This window comes from Myxocyprinus asiaticus, chromosome 14 (assembly GCF_019703515.2).
Source record: "Myxocyprinus asiaticus isolate MX2 ecotype Aquarium Trade chromosome 14, UBuf_Myxa_2, whole genome shotgun sequence".
Lineage (NCBI taxonomy): Eukaryota > Metazoa > Chordata > Actinopteri > Cypriniformes > Catostomidae > Myxocyprinus > Myxocyprinus asiaticus.
The window spans coordinates 23,224,676-23,249,195 of NC_059357.1; the positions used below are offsets into that span (position 1 = coordinate 23,224,676).

Genomic DNA, 24,520 nt, shown 5'->3' on the forward strand with positions numbered 1-24,520 from the left:
CTTAAACATACACATAGATACACACACACACACACACACACACACACACACACACACATATTGGTGCGGCTATCCTTATGAGGACTCTCCATAGACATGATTTTTATACTGTACAAACTATAGATTCTATCCCCTAACCCTAAACCTAACCCTCACAAATAACTTTCTGCATTTTTACATTTTCAAAAAAACATAGTTTAGTATGTTTTTTAAGCAGTTTGAATTATGGGGACACTAGAAATGTCCTCATAAACCACATTTATAGCATAATACCCTTGTAATTACCAGTTTGTAACCTAAAAAAAATGACCTCATAAACCACCCAACCCCCCCCCCCACACACACACACACATACACACACTTCTGGCTAATAAATGAATGTGCTGCCCTGTGATTTCAGTGGGAGTATAAACAGAGATTCTCTCTTGGGCTGAATGAGAAATGAGGTTACAAAGGTCTCACCATTGATATGAATGATGAATACACAGATGAATACTGAGTAAAATAAAATTATTTCAATTATTGACAAATGATATGCCCACTGGAACCTTAACACTGGCTATGACAATTGCAAGTTCTTTAATCTAAAATTATACCTCTGTGAATGCTATTTTCTATATGTAGTGTATAATTAGGCTCTCTTACTCTCTTTCTGGCTCAATGATGACTCATGCTGTACAAAATCAGTTTAAAACAACTCAAACCCTGACAAACTTTACTCAGTTGTGCACACTGCAGCCATAACCTGATGTTCCCACTACAGTTGCTCTTCCGGTTTATCAGGCAGTGAAGGAGACCTGCGCTGTGAATCCACACAGTCTCTTAGATTACAGCTTTTGCTGTGCTGACACACCCTTCCAGTAGTCGAGGATGTCATGCAAGTCCTCCCCCTTGGCAAACTGGACCTTTTTACGCAGGGCGTTGCCGGCCGTTACATAACAGGACTCCTCGCGTGGGCCCTTTCTGTGGGGGCGGAATCGCTCCCAGATGCGTAAGGTGCTCTCGGAGGAGTACTCTGGACTAGAGGAGTAGCCAGAGTAATTATGGTGGCGAGGAGAGAGCTGAGAGTAGGAGGCAGCGTCTCTCTTGGTGTGTGACAGAGGCTTGAGGAAAGAGACTCTTTGGGCTGGGGAGTCATGGGAGCCCTCGTAGTAAAGGGCTGGGACAGAGTGACGATGCTCTGCACAGTGGAAGTCTGGGTGCACCTCCAGGTGCTGCTGAAGGACCATCCCGTCTACAGTGCCACCATCAATACTATATCCACCACCTCCACCACCACCCACCAAAGGCAGCCTCTCCAGGGGCTCACCACATCCCACTGGGCTACTCTTCTCTGGATACTGACAGGATTCTGGGCTGTGGGGCTCTGGAACATCTAGGCTGTAACGACCTCCTCTCCCACTGGACGGGCGGCAGTGCCTCTTGGAAGAGGAAATGATTACAGCGGCATCTGCACTCATCTGTCTTTGAATAGGCCTCACTGCGGACGCTGGTGGAGGAGGACGGTATGGCGGTGACACAAAGCCGCCCCCTGTGATTCCAGGACTTTCAGACAGAGGGGCTGTAAAGGGAAGTGGGGGCAGAGGGGGGATTTTTGGGGAAGGCAGGACTTGGCACGTATCACTGACACTAGTAGAGATGGGAATCAGCCCTCGGGTCAGGGAAGAGTTGGAAGTAGGTGGGGGTGAGGTGGGACCACTGGTCGTGGTGGAAGTGGTCGATGCTGCTACAGAGTCCAGCTTGAGGGCGTCAATGCAGTTGTTGATTATCTGGTTTACCTTGTCAACTTCCATTGCTATGGTTGAAATCTCTGATGCTGATCCTCGGCCATCATCATCAGAATCATCACCCATATCACTTCCATCATCTCCCCTGAGGTCTTCCTCCCGCAAACCATGCACCAGAGCTCCATCTCTCCCTCTCTCCTCTCCTACTGCAGAGGTCCTAATATCCATGTAGTTGCCTTTAGTAGCCATGGCCTCAGAGAAGGCTGTAGCCATCTTCTCAACTTGAGGAATGGAGGACAGGCGAGAGGAGCTTGTGTTGGCAGAATCATGTCCAAGCATGGCAGAGCTGGAGGAGGACATGCGTAGTTTTCCATGGTGATGCTGATGGTGGCTCTGCTCATGGAGCTTCTGGACAGCTGTGGGGTCATTTGTGACGGCTGCTGCCATCTCTGGCCCATAACGCATTTCCAGAATGGTTTTCTTCACACAGATGGTTTTCTCTTTTTCTTCTTGCCTGCGACGTCTTCGCAAGCAGTAGTAGACGAAGCCAAGAACAATGAGCATTCCAAAGAGGCAGCCGACAATGGTCATGATGTAATGGGTGGTTGTGGAAGGTGGGGGCATCATGTTATCAAAGTTTGGAACATGGGTAGAAAAGTATAAACACGTGTGGTTGTAACGCTGCGAGTTGCGTATAGAAGCCACACAGAAGGTATAGTTGGTGTTTGGTTTGAGTTTATTGAGTGTAATCATCTCCTTTTTATTTTTCAAGTTCATTACATCTGACACAAAACTATGATTGTACTGCACCAGGATGTACATTTTGCTGTATGGTTTTGGAATCTGGATAAGAAGAGACGCAGAGGAAAGAGAAACATGTGTCAGTTTGATGCTGGGGGTCAAGGTGTTGTCAGAAGAGGAGGAAGTTGTGGGCTGATGGTATGGCCCTAAATGGTCAAACATGTCAGGTCCCATGCCTGAGGCATCAGGATCAGGTGGCAGAGATGTCATCCCAGGAATCAGAACCCCATCTCGGCACACAGAGGAAAGGATAGAGCGAGCACTAAGTCCGTGTCCTGCAACAGGACTCAACAATGGGTAGCCAAACAGTTCACGTGGGGTCTCACATTGAAGTCGATCATAGGTGTGTGTGATGTTGTTGAAGGCTTCTAACCAGGTGAGAAAGCTGTAGAGTTCACAGCCGCAGTGGAAAGGGTTTCCTGCGAGCTCACATCCAATAAGCCTACCCAGTACGGTGAAAGTGGATGGGTCCAGACGAGCAAGCTTGTTGGACGACAAGTCCAGGTTGCTCAGACTCGGGCACTCCCAGAATGCATTAGTGGCAATGACCTCTATGAGGTTGTGCTGCAAGAAAAGACACTGCATACGACCCAGACCTCGCAACATGCCTTCAGTCAGGTTGGTTAACTTGTTGTAACCGAGTTGTAGCACCTGTAGATTCGCTTGGCTTGCAAAAGTACCATCTTCGATGTAGGAGATCTCATTCTTGGTGAGGTTGAGGTCAGTCAGGTTTGTGAAGCGACTCAGGGAGCTGAAGAAAATAGCTTTGATTTTGTTCTCATTGAGCCGCAAGTCATGTACTGTGTTGTTGATATGCTGTGGGATCGTCTCATATGGTGGCTGGTTCTGGCTGCAGATGGCCAACCACACATATCCCTTATCCCCCTCAATGAGCCAGCAGTCACTTTTGACCAATTCTAGGGGGCATAAGAGCACGAAGAAGGAAAGAAAGAGGAAGGTGGTACAGGAAGGAGTGTGGTCGGTCAACCCACTCTTCATGATGGGAGAGGAGATGGGGAGGGGGGGGGGGGGTGTTTTATAACAAAGGGACGTGTGTGAACAAGGCTGGATTCTAATGTCAGTTTTTTAGTGAGAATACAGAAAATATTTTGCACACATGCAAAAACAGATCTCCTTTTGGGCTGTCAAAGCTGTCATGGTTTCTAAGAGAGTCCCCATATTTGCTCATATCTGGCATTGCGGTGTTACTGCCTGAGACATTTTTGAGACTGAGTTTGACTTCAAAGACAGCTGCCGGAGTCCTCGCTTTCGAATCTGCAGAAAGAAAGAGAATATATATGAGCTTAATCAAAGAAAATGAAAGGTTTATAAAATAAAATAGTTTTTCCATAATGTTTGTATTGAATATCAAGTATTACAGATTATATAAATCCTGGAATCAAACAATAAGGATGCATGCAATTGTTTATCTTTGAACATTGCTAATTAAACCCAGTGTTTACTGTATAAAAGATACTGTATCAGATTTTAAGATTTTTACAGAGCAGAAAATAAGATATTTAAATCAAACTCTGGTACAAGTAATTCAAATTGATAGCTTAAAACTGATAAAAACACATTTTGTTATTCATCACTTTAAAACAGAATATACAGCCACTACAGAAATATGCATCATAAACCTGGGACAAAAAAATGCCATAATGGAATCTGCACAAAATTGGAAGCCACTTTAATAACTCTTGTTTATCTAAAATCTTCTGGGTTTATTATGCATCGCTTAAATTAAACATATTTAATTGGCTCATATTTTCATTACAAGCAGCAAATGATAAGCTGGCACAAGAGTGTTCATGCATTAATTTGTGTGTTTGTGTGTGTGTGTGTGTTTGTGTGTGTGTGCCTGTGTGTATTCACTTTGCAGTATTCTTTAATCTGAAACTCCCTATATAAAACCAGGGAAATCCACTTCCATTTGAACCACTGCCCAACAAATCATTCATTAGATGTAAGATCAAATAGTGCCCTCCCCTTGGGCTTCATTGCCCTAATCATTAGAATTGTAGTAGATGAGCCAAGTGAGGGCCTTCCAGAATGGGACTCATTTGTCTCATCCTGCCACCTATCTGTCAGGCCTCCATATAAAACTTGAGAATGGATCCTGATATTACAAACATCATTAATCAACCAGCCATGCAAGGGTTCCTGTCCTTACACAGCTTTCCAGCCCCACTGTATGTTGGAGAGGAAAATATCTATAGAGAGGGGATTAAAAAGCTTGTGCATTGTGCTAGCCACTGTCCTCTTCTGAACGCATCTGAAATGGAAAACATTTGAAGACTAAACAGGCTCAAATCTGTTGTTCAATTGACATTGCAGATGTGTCTTAGATTTTGTTCTTATTTTCTAGCCTTGTGTACCATTAGTAAACTTTCAAGTGACAGTTACAAGACATAAATGGTTTAATCCTAGGATTATATATCATCCTTAAAAAATAACAAACAAAAGTTTGCAGCAAGTCCACTAACTAAGCCATCCTGACTACGAGGGCCAAGGTCGTTAAACCATCCTTTGACACAGATACTACATCTCAAAATTCCCTCGCCTTTATTTTCCCCTGCTATCTCCTCAATCTGTAATTTCTTTCTCTTTTATGTCTTTTACACCCACTGTGACTCATTATTCTGATGTATTTTTTCTTACTGTCACCCAATTTATCATGTAAAAGCTTATTTTGCTAACTGTGGACTGAAATCTGCCCTGAGAATAATCAGAGATCATCTGTAATTGTTTTTTAGATCATTACCAAATCCTACTGAGATGAATACCAGCAGTGAAATCCAAAATGTTACTGAAACAAAAACAGTGAGAATTTTAATGAAACATGCAATCATAAGTCAATCACATCACACAGTACTATCCCAGGCGTTCAGGCAACATTTGCAGTCTGATCATGCCTGTATCTTGATGCCCCTCCACCTTTTCTCACTCATTCCTCTCGTTCTCCCTCTCTCTCTTCCACAGCCCACCAGAGGTGTGATCTGATTTGATGCTCCACATAGTGAGGCCCAAAGGAAGCTTTAATTAGGGCTGGGGCTAAGGCAAGGAGGTGCATCCCAATGAGAGAAAACTGTGTATGCATGTGTGCGAGACAGAGCGAGAACCACTTTCATGCTGAAATAAACAAGGGACTATAACATAACCTCAGCAGAATGGAAATTGCTTGGTTATTTTGTGACTCAATACCTTTACACCATGAGATATTGATTGATTGCACACAAAGTGTTTGCTCTCCTGTTTTCATTAATTTCTTACAGTCATCAGAGCAACACAGATTGGCAACTGGTCTTAACTTGAAAAGAGCTCTTGTTACGAGTGCTAATTACTGACTGGTGTCTCTCCAAGAGCATTACCTAATTAGTTATGATGAGATTCCTCTTAATCTAAATGACATTCATCTGTTTACATAGAGTAGGTCTACATTTAAATACAGGTAAGTATATTTTTATTTTGACAGTGCTAAAGTATGTTGTTTTTTACTTTGAGTAAATCCTAGCAGAGACTGAGTGGGTGGTTTGCTACATGGACGTGTGAAAAGGCAGTTTAATTTTAAATTAGTGTGTATGTGGGACCCTATTCACCATGGATTCATGTGATATCCCTTGATATACTATCACACTGTTTGCGAGTTTTTGATAATATATGGACTGCGTAGGCATGGAACAACGCACACTGTACAATCGTTTTGTATTATGTGGTGGTGACGACTAAATCCAAAATCCCTAGAGTACAACAAATATACATTAAAAGACTATTGCTGTCCAATACCTTGCAAAAACTGGCAGGCTTACTGTAAGCTTTTGCCTGTTTCCCAATGCTCTAGTGCAAACATCTTCGTTTTTTAAAGAATATATGCATTTAAGAAATATGGAGTGAGAAAAAGTGAGGAGGAGGAGAGAAGGAACAAAAATGAGAGCATATTTAAAGCTTTGGTAATGGTTATGCTTCGTGATGCCTATAGTGTTTGTTGGAGAGTATTCTCTAGAATATAAGATGTGAGGGTTTGGACGAGGTGGTCAGCTGGGTAATGACACCCTGTAACCCTGCTCTAGTCATGTCCTCATTGCTGCTGACTATTAAAGCACTGAGACCAGCTGTTTTACTGACAGCACACCAACACAAATATTGTCTCCATTGACAAAGCAGACCAGGTCACTGTGACAGTGCTGACACTATGATGGAAGGGAGCAGGCTGGGGACACCTTTCTTTCTGATTGTTTCAGAGGCAATGTGTTGTGATTTGTGGCAGTTTGAGGTGATGCGAGGCAATGACCCCGTTTACATGCACTTAAGCAAACGGTTTATTGCAGGGTTTTTCCAGAAAGCGGCGTTCTGAAACACCATGTAAACGAGAACGCCGGTTTCCTTATGTCGCTTAAGGGATTAAGAGAAAGCAGTTTAACACACCTAGGTTTCTCCCAGAGAACGCAGATTATCTGGCCATGTAAATGCATATGCGGTGTTCTCACAGGATTTTGAAAAGTGCACATGCGCAAGCTGGCACAGACCGGATAAATAAATCATGTCACCGGACGTAACTACAACAGATCAACAAACAGCATGGTGGCAAGAAGTCAGCATTTCTGGGGAGATGAGGAGACAGTCCTCATGCTGAATTTGATTAAAGAAAACAACGTTATGCAGTATCTGGATGGTCAAAAGCATTGCAATTCCGACATTTTCAAAATGTTGGCAGAAAGAATGCATGCGGAAGGTTTCGACAGGATGGTTGAACAGATACGGTGCAGGTGGAAAGGGCTAAAACAACTGTACCACAAAGCGAGGAAACATTATTCCGATACTATAGACACAATGCCTTTACAAAACATGTACGCAAAGTTTTTAACCATCGACTTGTGTACGCTGAGCTGATTGGCAACCAGTCTGTATTCTTCACAACTATCTAGCTTATAAAGAGCAATTGCGACTCTCATTTCCAAAGGCAGAGGGGCACGCATGGTAATTTCGTTGGGGCTCATCACATGCTTAAGTTTATTACATAACTTTACAAATGAGCTCCGTGTCATTCGAAAGTTCTCTCTCCATTCATTGTCAGTAAATTCCTTCAAAATGACTCTCTCCCACCAGCCCTTGCTTCACACATGCATCCAACACACATGGGTAGCTTCAGAGGGAAACTGACCTATATAACTAAGTCTGTGTATGCTCAGGTCTAACTCTTGATGTAGAGCATTGTACCACATCCTGTTGGTGATAATAATTTGCAATATCAAATTGATTGCCATAGTTGACATCTGAAAATACAGTGAAACAACGGAGAACAAAAAAGTCTTCCTAAGAAGCCATGTTTGTTATTTACACCAGTGTCGCGTCACGGAAAGATGACGTTATATCCCATATGATGTGTCGAATAGTTTTTGCGTTACATCCGGTTCTCGGAAGCGTGGGGTGAGAAAGCTGCTTATTGACCAAACTGCATGTATATGGGAGTAGACAGTACACCACTTATACAATACATATAAACAGGAATGCAGCTTTCTCACAGTAAGCCGTGTTCTCGCAATATGCCACTTTCTGGTGTCCATGTAAATGCATTCAATGTGAAGTGATACAAGGCAGTCTGAAGCAATGTGAGGTAGTGTGAGCTTATGTGAAATGGTTTGAAGCAATGTGAGGTAGTGTGAGCTGACGTGATGTGATTTGAAGCAATGTGAGACATTATGATGTAATGTAAAGCAGTTTGAAGTAATGCGAGGCACTGTGAGGCAGTTTCAAGCAAGGTAAAGTACTGTGAGGCAGTTTGAAGCAAGGTGCATCACTGCGAGGTAAACTGTTGGGGTAGCGACTCTGAAACTGTAGCTTCCCAAGCTACAAGCTATTCATAACTTAAAGTAGTTAAGTATAGTCATGCTACTCTTTTAAAAAAGTAGTTAGCTACTCTACAAGCTACTAACAAAAAGTACCTAACTACAGTACATTAAAGCTATTTTAAGAAGAACATATTTTTAGATAAATTATAGTATTTTTTTCTGTAATTAGTTCTTATTAAAAAATTAAATAATATAAACTGATAGTTATATAGCGGGATGTTCCCTAACAAAAATGAAGCATGATTTGAGTACAGTAACCATAGTTTATATGTGGTATTTGTAGTAAAACCATAGTAAACAAAAAATGTATCATGGTTACCACATATTAGATATAAATGTATACTTAATATACACTAATAAACTAGAACAGTGGTTATCAACTGGTTTTGCTTTGGGACCCAGATTTTACATTGGACATCAAGCACTGACCCATCATAGTAAAAAACGTAACCTGTATAATGGGTCAGATTTTCTTTTATCTTGCATAGTTTTGTTCATGGTTTTCAAGTATAAGGGCATGTATCAAGTGACATTATTTTTGTTGTTTATGTCAACAAAAGATACAGAAAGTTTTCTCTTGCAGATCATTAGCGCGATCTGGTTCCGTTACACTCCGTGAAAACTTTAATCGCAGCATGAATATATCAAAGTGCAGATTAGAAGCCTTTAGCTGAATGTGAGATTTTCACTGGTTCATTTACATGGACTGTCCGAAAGAGCTTAAACAATTTGGTTTTCCCATGAAAGAGAGAGAATGGTTTAGGTGAGCACTTTTATTCTCTCAGCTCCATTGCTGAGTTCGCAATACAATGTGGCAAATGTAGCATTTTGTGATGCTACAGTAATACTCGTTGAAAAATGTAGCTTGTTACTGGAAAACTACATTATATTGTGAAAATAGTTCATCTACTCTCATGCTACTGCAAAAAACATAGTTAAGTTAGTACCGTCGCTACTTTTAGCTATATACTCCTCAACACTGGTGAGGAAATGTGAGGCAGTTTCAAGCAAGGTGAGGCACTGTGAGGAAATTTGAGGTAGTCTAAAGCAATGTGAGGCAATGTGAGCTGATGCGAATTGGTTTGAAGCAATGTTAGGCACTGTTAAGGAATGTGAGGCAATTTGAAGCAATACCAGCTAATGCAAATTGGTTTGAAGCAATTTGAGGCAGTATCAAGCAAGGTGATGCACTGTGAGGTAGTGTGAGGCAGTTTGAAGCAATGTGAGGCACTGTGATCTGATGTGAAGGGGTTTGAAGAAATGGAATAAGAAGTGAGGCGAAGTAACATTTTGAAAGGTAGTTTGAAGCAATGGGAAGCATTATGAGGGGATTTGAGACTGTGTGAGCAGGCGTGATTCATCAGGTTTGTTTGCCTGTGGTGAGCCAGAGCTCAGCCAATACAGCTTAACATCTGTAGTAGGAGCTATGCCAAGCCTCTAACAAACCCACAGGGAGCATATGTTTGTGTAACACACACCTGCTGCTGCAGCCTCACTCCATTACTGTACACATACTGTAGGCTTTATGGTTGTCACACGCACAGCATAAGGTACAGTCTACACACACGCATACATTTGTTTAATGAATGGGAGTGATTAATGTTTGTTATCATGTGAAAGAATAGTTTTACAGAAATACATCACTTTTTTTAATGCTGGGGTGTTTCTCCTCCAGCCAGCTGTTCAACCTCCATTCGGTATGCAGACTCATTGGCATCTTGGATGAGGACGATGACAGTAGTATTGTCTACAAACTTCAGGAGCTTGACAGAGGGGTCCTTTGTTGTGCAGTCGTTCATGTACAGGGAGAAGAGTAGTGGGAAGAGCACACATCCCTGGGGGGCACCAGTGCTGATCGTACAGGTGCTGGAAGTGAATTTCCCCAGTCTCACTAGCTGCTTCCTGTCCGTCAGAAAGCTGGTGATCCACTGACAGATAGAGGTGGGAACAGAGAGTTGGTTTAATTTAGTCCACGGAGAATAGCTGGGATAATGATGTTGAAAGCCGAACTAAAGTCCACAAAATGGATCCTTGCATATGTCCCTGGTCTTTCCAGATGTTGCAGGATATGATGCAATCCCATGTTGACTGCATCATCCACAGACCTGTTTGCTCGATAAGCAAATAATAGGGGGTCCATAAAGGGGCCAGTAATGTCCTTCAGGTGGGCCAACACCAGTCTCTCAAATGACTTCATGACCACAGATGTCAGAGCAATGGGTCTGTAGTCACTAAGTCCTTTGATCTTGGGTTTCTTTGGGATGGGGATGATGGTGGAGCATTTGAAGCAATAGGGAACTTCACATTACTCTAGCGATCTGTTGAAGATCTGTGTGAAGATGGGGGCCAGCTGGTCAGCACAGGCTTTTAAACAGATGGGTGAAATGCCATCTGGACCTGATGCTTTCTTTGTCCTCTGTTTCTGGAAGACTCGGCACACATCCTCTTCACAGATCCTAAGTGCAGGTTGAATAGCAGGAGGGAGGAGGATGGGGGTCACAGGGGGAGTTGATGTTTGTGTGAAGAGAAGGTCAGATTGGGTGTGGGGTGTGAGACTGGGCTTTTCAAATCTGCAGTAAAAACACATTCAGGTCGTCAGCCAGTTGTTGATTCCCTACAGAGTTGGGAGGTGGTGTCTTGTAGTTGGTAGTGTCTTTCAGGCCTCTCCACACTGATCTCAGCTTCTCAGAGTAGCTTCTCTTAGCCACTCTAATCTCCTTTTTCAGTGTGTTTTTGGCCTGATTATACAAGATTTTATCCCCACTTTTGTAAGCATCCTCTTTGGCCTGACGAAGCTGCCTGAGTTTTGCTGTAAACCATGGTTTGTCGTTGTTGAACGTTAAATAAGTCCTAGTAGGCATACACATATCCTCACAGAAACTGATATATGATGTCACAGTATCTGTGTGCTCATCCAGATTGGTGCCTGCAGCTTCAAAAACACTCCAATCAGTGCAGTCAAAGCAGGCTTATAGTTCCAGCTCTGCTACATTGGTCCATATCTTTACAGTCCTTACTACAGGCTTAGCTGATTTAAGTTTCTGCCTGTAGGTCAGAAGAAGATGAAACAGACAGTGATCAGAGTGTCCCAAAGCTGCTCTAGGGACAGAGCAATATGCATCCTTTAATGTTGTGTAGCAGTTATCCAGTATATTTCTGTCTCTGGTAGGGCATGTAATGTGCTGTCTGTATTTTGGAAGTTCACAGGTGAGATTGGCTCTGTTAAAATCGGCGAGAATAATAATAAGTGAGTCCGAGTATTGTTGTTCCTTGTCTGTGATCTGATCAGCTAGCTGTTGCAGTGCTGTGCTCACACACACTTGTGGAGGAATGTAAACACTCACTAGAATAAATGAGGAAACCTCCTGCAGTGAGTAGAAAGGCTTAATAAAGAGTGCTTCCAAATTAGGACAGCACATCTTATTTAAAGTTGTTACATCTGTACACAAACTTTCATTGATGTGAAAGCATGTTCCACCGCCTCTCGTTTTCCCTGATAACTCCGCATTGCAATCCACTCTGAACAGCTGGAAGCCTGGCAGATGTAATGCGCTGTCCGGAATGGCTTCACCTAGCCTGGTTTCTGTGAAGCACAAGGCAGCAGAGTTTGAAAAGTCCTTGTTTGTACGGGTGAGGAGAAGTAGTTTGTACATTTTGTTTCTTGGCAGCACTGTTCAAAATCCGCACTGTTGGAGCTTGACCAGCACGCCGGCTCGCTTCCCTCATTTGCATCTCTTAGCACGCTTGAAAACACCACTGCTCCTCCAACTAAAATGTCCAGCAAAACATCAGAATAGTCAAAAACTGGGAAAAGATTGTCTGGTATGTGCTGCCAAATGTTCAACAGTTCGTCCATGGTAAAACTGATTGAAAAAAATTACTAAACACAGGACAAACAAACAAAAACAGCAAAAGAGATGAAGGTAAAAACAACAAAAGTGGATGTGCAGGTCAAGAGTGTGTGTGTTAGGAGGTCTGGAGATACTTGCATTTGTATAACTGGAGTCTGAAGGAATATAAATACATCTTTATGGGTCTAAACTCCTGAAGAGAAAGTCCGGTAGTGTGCATGCCCTAAACTGCTGTGAATGGGTGCTCAGTCAGGAGTATACTTTGACTGGCTCGCGTTCAACTTTACGCAGACGCTGAGCGTTTGCATCAAAATGGAAGTATACCCAGGGCAGACTTAAGGCAGACTATAAGTTCAGTCTTTATGTAGAAGACCCTGAGGCTGAACAACATCCTGTGACTCTGAGTTTCTCTCAGTTAACACACGTACTTTCTCCAGAGAGACAAAGTGAGGGACAGAGTGAGAAACAGTTGAAGAAAGAGAGCCAACATGTGAGAAAAGCTGCCCATCCTTTGATCTTTGGGTGAGTTTCAGGTTGTATAATAGAAGCTCTACCCTCCCATGATTGTGTTCTGTTCAAGACACAAAAGTGCTAACAACAACACTTTGGTAAACAATACATGACCCTTATTTTCTGCTTTGTCAATGGCACCTCTACTAGACATGCTCTTGTTGCTTTGTGCTCATACACACATACATGCACACAGAGCCCCCTGTAGTAATATGGCGAGGCACAGTGCTGTTCTTCTCAGCAGGGAGGTCTGTGCTCCCTTTTCTAATTAGAGCAGATTGATCACTGTATATTATGATTTCACACGGTCCACTACATCATGTTTATGTTTGGCCCCCAGGCTTTGGTGCATATGTGTGTGTGGAGAGAGTGCATGTGCACACATTTTAAAGAAATAGTTTACCCAAAAATGAATATTCGCATCTCTCTGCTTTTCTTGCAGGTTACCATAATTATCTTAATAAGCGTGCAACCCTGTTTTGTCGTGGCTGGTTGAACAGTGCATTAGCAAACCCCAATTGGCTTGACCTGAGATGCCATAACCATTGTGTTTTTAAAATGCCGTGTTAAGTTGAAAATAGTTTTAAAGACCCTGTGTTCTGTTCCTTTCCCCTGCGCTCAGTCTAGCAGTTTGAAAGGAAGAACTCGTCTGGTGTGTGCTTGCTTCAGCGCGGTCTCTGCTAAGGACAGAAAGTCACAGTACGCTGTGTTGAAGCTTGTTGCTGTGATGATTCAGTGCAATGGAATGCCACTTTATGTCAGACTTCCAACTTGGAAACTCATGCAGAAATCCTCATCTCCGATTCAATGACCACATTAACACGCACTTAAGAAAATTCCAGGGTTTTTGCAGAAAGTGGCGTTCTGAAACGTAATGTAAATGAGAATGCTGTTTTTGTGTGAAGAACAAAATTAACTTTGAGTTGGATTCACCGTCTCCCCCTTCCTCATTCCTCGAACTTGTTACAGTGGTAGTGATATTTATCCAACAGACTCTACCTCTTCTGCCATACATTCCCTTGCATCTGTATATAACAGATTTGTATTTGTACATACGTATATAGATTTTTTTGTCTTATTGTGTATTTATATATATACATATATTTTCTATTCACTTTTTGTTTTGATTTTTAAACTCTGATTTAAATCAGGATTCTCATAAAATTGCATTGGGATCAGTGACTGATGAGAGATTGAGAGCAACTGGAGAGCGTGCATACTGGAGTGTGTAAAACTGAGAGTGCGCATTATCGCTCAAACTGCTTCTGACGCTCCACACACCGTCTGTCTGTCACAACTCATTAAATCAAGTATACTCAGATTTGTATTTGCATCTTTAATTATTGTTTGATTGACAGTAGTGGAGCGGAGCTTACCACAAAAGGAATAAGACCCTAATTTAACCTAGGCCCCCAAAAGAAAATATAAAACCAAATATTTACTCAGGACAACTCCCAGGTCTTCAGAAGGTGAGGGACAAATCTGAAAGAGAGGAAATATCAATGAATGATGCAAACATAAGCCTGTATATGACTGTGCGACATGCTAATGTTTACATGAACACCAGAAAGCAGCTTATTGTGAGAAAGCGGGTTATTGCTAGAAAGCAGTGTTCCTGTTTACATGCACTGTATAAGCAGTATACTGTTTACTCCCATATTCATGCAGCTTGGTCAGTAAGCAGCTTTCTCCACTGTAACGTAATTTCCGCATGACGCTTATGTAAATAACAAACACAGTGTCCGAGGAAGACTTCAATATTTTATTCTCTGTTGCTTTGCATTTTTCCAGATATTCCAGAGTTGTGCTGTGTTTGTTTCCTTAACTTTCCATCATGACCTACAGCAGAATTGTGCTGCAATAGTGGGGTTTCCCTCTTATGTAAAACTCCAGGATTCCCTCAATGTACCAGGGCATATACGTGAATGAGAGGGACCGTCGATATTTTACATTGGTGTGTATAAATGGGTATAATTTATATTGTATGTGCTTTTCCAACTGTACTCCCAGAAATGTTTAATTCTTTCCACTGAATTGACTTGTTGTTGGGCTCCATCCTTTGACGTTTGTTATCCGGTCTGTTCACACATATGCACACTCAAAAACCTGTTACAACGTCGCTTATGTGTTTACATGGCCACATTAATCTGTGTTCTCCGGGAGAAACCTAGGTCTGTTAAACCGCTTTCTCTTAATCCTTTAAACGGTGTAAGGAAAACACGTTAGTTTGACTGTGTAACGGTAAAGCTAAAACACTCAAACACTATATTTAGTGGGACTGGCAGCTGCCAACACACTCGAAGCTTCAGCTGGGCTCTCCCTCTCTCACTCTGGGGTCTGGCCCCTTTTATTTCCCGTTTCTCACTGTGAACAAAGAAACAGCAATTACCAGCAATTAATCTCAGGTGAAAACCCTTACCGCTTCCTCTCTCCCCAGACGAACACTTGACCATGCCCTCGCCTCCACAACCACTAATAACAGCAATGACAGTTTAACATTCACCGCTACAACAAAATGCCAAAGACAACAAATCACAGATACTGATTTCTCACTGAAGCAGTTCTGAAGCTTGTAATGGATATAGCTCTCTTATTTTTGAACATATCTCTCCTGTGTTAGATGCTCTCATGGTGTGTGTGGGTTGCCAGTATGTCATAATGATCTTTATAGGAATATATGCATAACAGAAATATTCATAACTTTTTTTAATTCAAATAAATGTTAGCATTTTATTATTAATATAAATTGAATGAAATTTTACAGTGTGGGGCAAAAAGCATATCACTTGTAAAAGTGTGGCACAGGGCACTTAAAAAATAAATAGCAGTGATCGGATCAGTTTCGGTCAATCACAGTGTTAGAATATTGGAAATAGTATTAGCCTAAAATTTCCTGATTGGTGCACCACTAGTGTGAATGTAGCCACACGCACAAACACAGATTTCCTTGTCTGCTCTGAGTATTCATCTAATCATGAAAGGTTTTTCTGTTTAAGATGCAATACAGATGCAATCTCAAGTCTGCCTTCTTAATTTGAGCTCTGCTATGCTGCTACAGGCGGAGGAAACTGACTCTCTACTAAATCTGGGGCTTGGCTGAGTGATGCTTTCTGGTGTCATCAAAAAAGGCCAGATTCATCTCTTCAGGCTAAGCTGTGCTGCTTTAGATATGAAGTGACAGAGACTCTTAGACTGCCCATCTGTGGCTGCAGTCGACATCCTTGGCTAACCAAGCACATACACGCACACACAAATACAGCGTGCACGTGCAGCACTTCTGAGGCAGCTAAGCACTAAACCATGCCTATCTCAGGCAGTGGGGTGTTGTTTATGGAACAGCTGCCCATCGTGAGCAGACAGCCCGATCTATGGAGAGGGTGGGTGTAGCAGGGGAATCCAGAAGCTAAAGATCAGACTGGGGCAGCACTCACCGCCCCATGGGAGAGTAAATGAGGTCTACATGTCCCATCATGCCTCGCAAAAGGATGAGACCGTGTGTCCCAGTTCCCAGTCTCTTATGTGTCCTCAGATGAGGAATGTCCCAAATCCTGCATTTAAACCACACCAGAGAGTATTTAGCATACAGTCCTGCCCTTCACCTACACATCATGACACATATGCCATACATTCCTGCTAGGGTTGGGAACCTAGAATGGGTACATTTTTTAGAACCACTTCCATTAAAAAAAAAAAATAAATATATATATATATATATATATATATATATATATATATATATATATATATATATATATATACCGTTAATGGTTAACATGCATTCTTCCACCAATGCGGACAGAACACAGTAGAATATTCTAAAAGAGTTGAGTGTAGATTGAGTGTCAATCTACACTCAAAAAGGGTTTGTGCAGGTTGTTCAATTTACTTAAAATGAACTAAAGCAACACAATTCTACTTTGTCACAACTTGATTTCATTGCTTTCTATCCAATTCAATTTGTACAATGTAAGTTTACTTAATCCATTTGAGTTGAGACTACATAAATACTTTTTGTAGCATTGAAGAAACTGGGCAGGGGATTTCCATGTCCACGCATGCTTTGCACGGGACTGGATGGAGTGATCAAATGTTGAAATGAAGTGTTATTTTATGCATTTTTGAGCAAAACGAGAATATGAGGAGATTTGTTAATGTTTAATGTGCTGTTATATTGGTATTTAAAAAGAGTGTCTGTTAGGCTGGAGTTTTGGGGGTTACTATCGTGGTGACGATTGTCGCTTGTGCTTAGGTTGAGGATGGACTTTCACTTTCAAGTGATGTTTGATTTGAGTGCTGCTTAGCTCCATAAGCAGTTGCTATCAAATTGACAGTGCAGCAGTTTCACTGTCCTTCCACTTGCTCACCTGGCATATACTGTTGATTAATAAAATAAATTATGTTGGACCAACATAAGAAAATTAATTAAATTAAACATTAAACTGGGTATGACTAACCTAATAAAGTTAAAACTACTCTTGTACATTGATTTGACCTAATTTACATAAATTATTTTGGCTCTATGAAAATAACTTAGTCTGAATGAACAAATTTAAATTGCTTGTAAAAACTTTCTCAAATGTAAAAAGTAAGGGTACAGAGTTTACAGCCATACCATTTTAATCCGATTCTTGAGTGACTATGAATCTGTCCGACTAAACCGCAAGATTCAACTTGAAATTAACCAAGAACTGTGAGCCACATCTAGTTTCTGACTGGTTGTTTATATTACAATATAGTTAAAGATACACATTTTGAGTTCTGTTGTATGAAGTGATATTTTACAAAAAATAAATTAACTAAATGCTTTTTTAAACTCATCATTTGACAACAGTAAATGCAATAATAATTGTGATTTTTTTTTTTTTTTATACAAATATTTCTTCTTAAAAATTACAATGAAAAATCACACATGGAATCGTTGAGGAACTGGAATCGTTAAATTCTTACGATTTCCTGTCCTCTACCTTTACTGTCACATAAGGAATAGCACTTTACCCAGTTACTCACAGCTCTCTGTTTGCTAGGCAGTATTTTTTTTTATAATTTTAATGAACTGATATAATCCAGAAGCAGTGTAACTCATACCAAATTAGTTTGGCTTACATAATGTTTCCCCAAGTGCCAGAGTGTGAGACTGACAGCAAATTTTCACAATTCAAAATTCACAAACCCTTATCCAGGACAGTGAGTTCAACTAGACATACTTATGAATAGCAATACACTATTAATATTGACTCTCCACTGAAAATTCTTGTTTTGAATGTCTTGCTCTTGTCTGGGCTGTGGCCTAGGGGATATTACATGTGCTTTGACAAACTCAGCCATGATGCTCATGTGGGCAGCGTTAGTCCAATTTGAGTCATTTTCAAATTCCAATCACCCCATCATTTACTGTCAATAAAAGTGGCAAAAAAGGGCAAAAATTAAATAATAAAAATTTTCATCAGTGCCTATGTCTGAGAAACCAGCTCACCATACAAAACCATTTTTCTAAACACTTGGCAATGTAGTACAGCAAAATACACTGCCAAAAACTATAACATAGCAAATACATGAATGCTCTCCAGATTCTCTTCGGCTGTCTTTTCTATACTACATAGAAAACAAGCAGCACACAGATGACATACCTATCTTCTCACTGTCTATCATTTTATGTTCCAGCTCTTCTTTTGTCAATGTTATGGCAACACTGCAGTGATATCTCAGTGCTCTGACTCAAAGCACATACTTTAAATGAGAAGATGAACATTATGCTGAATAAATGAGAGTGAGAGAGAGTGAAAGAGAGATTATTCCCTCAGCAGTAACTATGATATGATATTGTTGATTTTAGTAATGGAATCCTCCACTCTACGAGATGTTTAAATAGAAATCACAGCCACAAAAAAGTAACTCTGCTTGTGAAGTTGCACAAATATGAGCACCTGCGCTGAGATCAGCATCGTGGACAAAGACACATTTAGAACTTTATTAGGCAAGAATACAGAGGCCCTGTTCTAGGAATTATTAGTTTATTAGGAAAATTATATCATAAGGAAATCATAAAGGTAACTTTAAACTAATGTAGATACTTTATTGAATACAAATACTGTTTAAAAGAATAGTTCACCCCAAAATGAAAATCCTGTCATTATTTACTCCCCATCATGTCCTTCAAACCTGTATGATTTTTTTCATCCTTGTTACACAAAAATAGAAATTTAGAAGTCTGCTCGATGCTGTTTTCCATGCAGTTTCCATAAATGGGAACTTGAGCTTTCAGTCTTAAAATGGATGCAAAAGCACCATTAAATTATCATAAAAGTGGTGCATTCAGCTTGTATGCTGCAATCCAAGTCTTCTGAAGCCGTACAATAGCTTTATTTGAAAAAAAAAAAACAAAAAACAAAAAAAAAAAAACAGATAGAAATTGAAGTTATTATTCACTGAAAATCTTGACATCTACCTTGCTCTCTTTGGCATGCTTATGCAGAGGAGTAGCAATGTAGCAAAGTAGCAAGATTCATGAACAAATCTTTCTTTTTAGTCTGATCTTTTCAATGAATCAGTTGATCTGACTCAGTATTAATGATTTGTTCACGAATGGACTGATCTGGTTCTCAAGTTCAATGGTCTCAAGTTTAAAGACTTAATGATCCGGGGCAATGGTAAACGGCTCACTGGAGGGGAAGATTATGAGTGAATAACTACATAAATTTCAGTCTGTTTCTCACATGCTTTCAGAGGAATTGGAATATAATGCACAAGTCTTTTATAATTAATTTGTGTCCTTTTTGAAGCTTGAAAGCTTCAGTCCCACTTTCTGAGAATTTCTCATTTTGTGTTCCATGAAAGACATTAGTGGGTTTCAATCCACGTATTGTATGCGCATTTTGGGATATAGAATAAAAACTGTTAGATCTTCCAAAATGTGCATAAAAAAACATATACACTCGCTAGACTAACACTTTTTTAAGAACAAATGCACATCAACTATGATGGAAACACATTTACCGAATAAACTCTTTTACCGAATTTATTAGGAATACCAGATGAACATCAAAAAAGTCATGTGACTGAATAATTAATTCACAAATGGGCTAACTAGAAGACCAGTCATTGCATCTGAAATGTTGTTTTGGCTATCCTGAAATCAAAGCCTGCAAAAAGTTTGCAGAGCAAATAAGTTGAATACAAACTTGAACTGTGCTAAAGAGTTTTAGATTTATTGACACTTTTGGAAAATATATTATAAATCCGCACTGCAAAGACATAAGGAAGGAGGAAAGCACACACAAATTGCTCCCAGAACTGTGTGACGCGCTGTCGCTCCCAGACATGAGACAAGTTCTTCTAGAGTGTTTTTTTCTGTGTGCTCTAAACCGCAAGTATTTTATTAATAAAAGAGTCACAGTTTCTCCAGAAGTGACGATTTTGTTCTTTTGAACACATGGTATAGAAAGGTGACTTTATTTGTACATTGTTTTTGCGATATTATGGTTTTTCACATATATTCAATTCACAATTTGGATGGAAACATAGTAAGTCATACAAGTTTGGTATGACATAAGGGTGAATAAATAATGACAGACTTTAAATTTTTGAGTGAACTATTCTTACAATCTGTTAACCTTTGTGTGTAGGGAGGCCGATGTGGAGAAGTTTTCAAAAGGACCCCAGTAGGTGACCATGAGAATTCCTTGGTCTCCCATTCAGCACAGCTTGTGCTGAGAGCAGCTGCCTGTGTGCCTAAGTGTGTATGCATGCATGTTCCCTAAGAGCTTACATGTTGTTTTCTCCTAAATCTGCTCATGTGTTTAAGAGTGTGCTCCCAATCATGACTATGTGTGTGTGCTGTGATTGTGTGTACCTGTATAGTTGTACTGGCTTGTCTTTTTAGCTGTGGAGGGCAATGACAGGGTTAGGACACAGAGCTGCCTGGCTGTCTGAGGGCTCTGCTGCAGGAGATGAGACTATATGTCACTGTCAGTGAACAGGACAGCCACTCGCTGCCTGCTACTCAAAACCTGTCTATTCTCTATATAGCTCTTCTAGCCAAACAACCAACTAGCCTAACCACACACTGCCATCCAAACCATTACAAACCCCACAAGCATAACTAAACATACTCTAGAGACTTCATTTAAGACTAAAAGATTGTAACATGCATGTTACTGTACTGTGATTAACTACTGCACCATGATAGTTCGTGCTTTGAAATAGTTCCACATACATGACAGTACGTGGATAATTATATATAATATTTAACAGTTAGGCCCTGCATTGTCCTTGAGGGAGGCTTGTCAGAGGAATTGTCTTGTAAGTGAATATCCTGTAATTACATGTACGTATGTGAAAACAGCCACTCGTGAAGTTGCATATAAATGAGCACTTGCATTGAGATCAGCACCATGGACAGCGACACATTTAGAGCTTAACAAAGAATACAGAGGCCCTGTTCTTCCTCTAAACTGTCATTTCAACTGCCAGAGAACACTAGGGAGACATATTTGAAAGTTTTGTGGAGGAATCTCAAATGTAGCACCATCCATTTTCCCTATAATTTATTCTAATGCAAAATACTCAAAGCAATGTATCAAATGCAATATAAGTGACAGAACCTTGTGTGCAACTTTGTGCATATTTAGTGGCACTCACTTAAAAATGTATGAATTTTATTGCATTAGATAACAAAATACTACACCCATCGGTATCTGTAAACAAATGGTGCTAGACATTTTCTCAGAACTAATTTTAAAATTTTTGTCAGCCGGGTGATTTTTAATGAATGTATGAAGTCAGTTCCTGTCAAGTTCACACAGGTATCCTAGCAGAGTAACCAAAGGTGTAGTTCATCACATTAACTATGGGCATGTTCTATCAAAAATAAATGCCACTTAGTTTGATTATTTGTTTTCTAATTTAATGCTATTCATGCATTTTAAAGTTTGGCTTAAGTGTGTCCAAATACTTTTTGGGACACTGTAATTAATTGTAGTGTTTAGGTGTCATCAGAGCTAAAGAAATATTCCAAGTTCAATACAAGATAAGTTCAATCGACAGCATTTGTGGCATAATGTTGATTACCACAAAAAATAATTTTGTCCTTTTCTTTAAAAAAGCAAAATTCGAAGTTACAGTGAGGCACTTACAATAGAATTGAATGGAGCCAATTTTTTGGAGGGTTTAAAGGCAGAAATGTGAAGCTTATAATTTTATAAAAGCACTTACATTAATTATTCTGTTAAAACTCATAATTTGCTCATAATTTAAAATGGTTTAAATCGTAATTTTTACAGTTGTTTTATGGTTTGTTGACATTACATTGTCATGGCAACAAAGTTGTAAAATCGCCTAGATAACTTTACACAGAAAAGGTTAGTAAGCAATTTTATCACACTAAAATCATATTAACAAGCATATTGTTTACATCTTGTGGCTATAGTTATGAAACATTGAGTATTTTAATGTTTATGGATTGGCCACATTGACTTCCATTGTAAGTGCCTCACTGGAACCCAGATTCTTTTTTTATTTTTTATTTTTAAGAAAAGGACGGAGAAGTCAAAATACATTTTTGTGGTAATCAATATTATACCACAAATGCTGTAAATTGAACTTAAATTGTATTGAACCCAGAATATTACTTTAAGTAGAACATTGATGATGTGGTGTTAACCATTTGGGTCATATCGGTTCCTGATTCAGGCCATAAGGACCATAGCTGATTAAATTCACTGAAAAGTGCTCTGTAAATCTATTATCTTAATAACTGCTCTCTCCTGGTTACACATACTCAGAGTGGACTCAGTTCTTGCAGGGAGGAAAAAAATGGGAGGATGTTTAAAAAGTCATAAAATGATCGAGAGAATTAATGGAAAGAAGCTGAGAAGCTGCAAGAGAGTGAGATTCCATTATCATTCTTCACAATTATTATTGTTCTTTCTTGCTTTTTTTCATTATTTACTTTGACACTTCTTCACTCTTTTCAGTCTATTGTCTTCAGCTAATTTGTTTCAGCAATGGCAATGCAAATTAAAATGTGGGAAAGAGAAAGAGCAGTTCGAATGATAGAAGAAGGTGCATAGATCCCCCTCCCCATCTTCCTCTGCTTCACTAAGTGATTACTGACCAGAATGCTAATGAGGAATGAAGGGGTGAGTCACCGCACTGGTCTACTGAAGCATACAAATATGTGATATCCCACACACTCACTGCAATTCACTCACACAATGTGATTGCTGACAGGTTCTCCCTACACTGCTTAAATATTGGGAAAGCTATGAGGAAGTACAGCATGATGGAACACCCAGCCATTTGTCATGATTCAAGTCAGATCGGTTTGGCTGTAGTCAATATACTGCAGTGCAGGCACATGCAAATATGCCCATGCACACAAATATACTGTGCTGATGCAGCTTCGGGAAATAGAATCTGTTGTTTTTTGTGCAAGTGAGATAAGTAAACAGTATTGTTGCATAACTTTAAGCTGTATGTCATCCACACAAATTGCTAAACTTAATAATTAAAGGCAAAATATATTGTTTTCTTTCCTTAAAAAAGAAACTGGATGCATAATGCTGTGAAACTGATTGCTATGCTATGAAACTATGAGAAATTATACATATATACACAGTGGCCCTAAAAGGTATTTGGACACTTTAGTCACATACATTTTTTTTTTTTTAATTATTAACGCAATATTGCAATTGTTATATAAATATTGAATATTATTGCATTAGTAAACAGAATATCAAAACAAGCAGCATGCAAACAAATGATGCTAGGCCTTTTCTCAGAACTAACTTAACTTCTTAGCCATTTTTTGCAGTTACTTTTAACCAACTCAATACTCAAACCAGCCCATTTTTTCCCCCATTCTGATGGTTGATGTGAACATTAACTGAAGCTCCTGACTTGTATCTGCATGATTTTATGCACTGCTGCCACACGATTGGCTGTTTAGATAATCACATGGATGATTGTTGGTGCCAGACGGGCTGGTTTGAGTATTTTTGTAACTGTTGATCTCCTGGGATTTTCACGCACAACAGTCTCTATAATATACTCCGAATGGTGCCAAAAACATCCAGTGAGCGGCAGTTCTCTGGACGGAAATGCCTTGTTGATGAGAGAGGTCAACAGAGAATGGCCAGACCGGTTTGAACTGACAAAGTCTACGGAAACTCAGATAACTGCTCTGTACAATTGTAGTGAGAAGAATAGCATCTCAGAATGCTATTCTGAGATGCGGGTTGGCGCTGTTTTGATGAAACATGGGGGACCTACACAATATTAGGCAGGTGGTTTTAATGTTGTGACTGATCAGTGTATGTATATATATATATATATATATATATATATATATATATATATATATATATATATATATATATATATATGTACTGTATATAGTTAATTTAGTGGGATTAATTATATGAAAAATAATGTGTTAAAAAAATGAAGACAATTAATCACGCCCCAATCTGTACATAAATTCCGCAATAAGGAATATTCCTACCACCGGACCAATTCAAGCTTGATTTACCATCTTGATATTTTTGCGAATTTGTGGCAAAAGGGGGCAGTCAGAGCTTTTCAGTCAACATGGCACCTCAAATCAGCAAGCACAACCTTTCCATAGATGACGTGCTCTTGCGCTTTAAAATGGCTGGACAGCAGAGCACAACAGATTACAGGCATCCCAAAACTCGTTTTTTATCGTTTCAACTTGACACAGCATCCAAAAAAAAAAAGAGCGCTTATGACTAGAGACACTAAAAACTAGTAAGACGCGACAACC

The 24,520-nt window shown here is 39.9% G+C and overlaps 1 protein-coding gene and 1 long non-coding RNA gene across 2 annotated transcripts in view; both read right to left on the reverse strand.

Moving 5' to 3' along the window:
- Positions 1-396: 396 nt before the first annotated feature.
- LOC127451540 (protein phosphatase 1 regulatory subunit 29-like) lies at positions 397-3,527 on the reverse strand. The gene has a single exon (XM_051716282.1). It carries the CDS (start codon positions 3,525-3,527, stop codon positions 828-830), a length of 2,700 nt encoding a protein of 899 aa, XP_051572242.1. The 3' UTR covers positions 397-827.
- A 97-nt stretch (positions 3,528-3,624) lies between these two features.
- The window catches only part of LOC127452038 (uncharacterized), a 122,259-nt gene continuing 101,363 nt past the window's right edge, over positions 3,625-24,520 (reverse strand). Inside the window, exon 3 of the long non-coding RNA XR_007899192.1 lies at positions 3,625-3,803. This is a non-coding gene — a long non-coding RNA (uncharacterized LOC127452038). The remainder of the gene's footprint in view (positions 3,804-24,520) is intronic.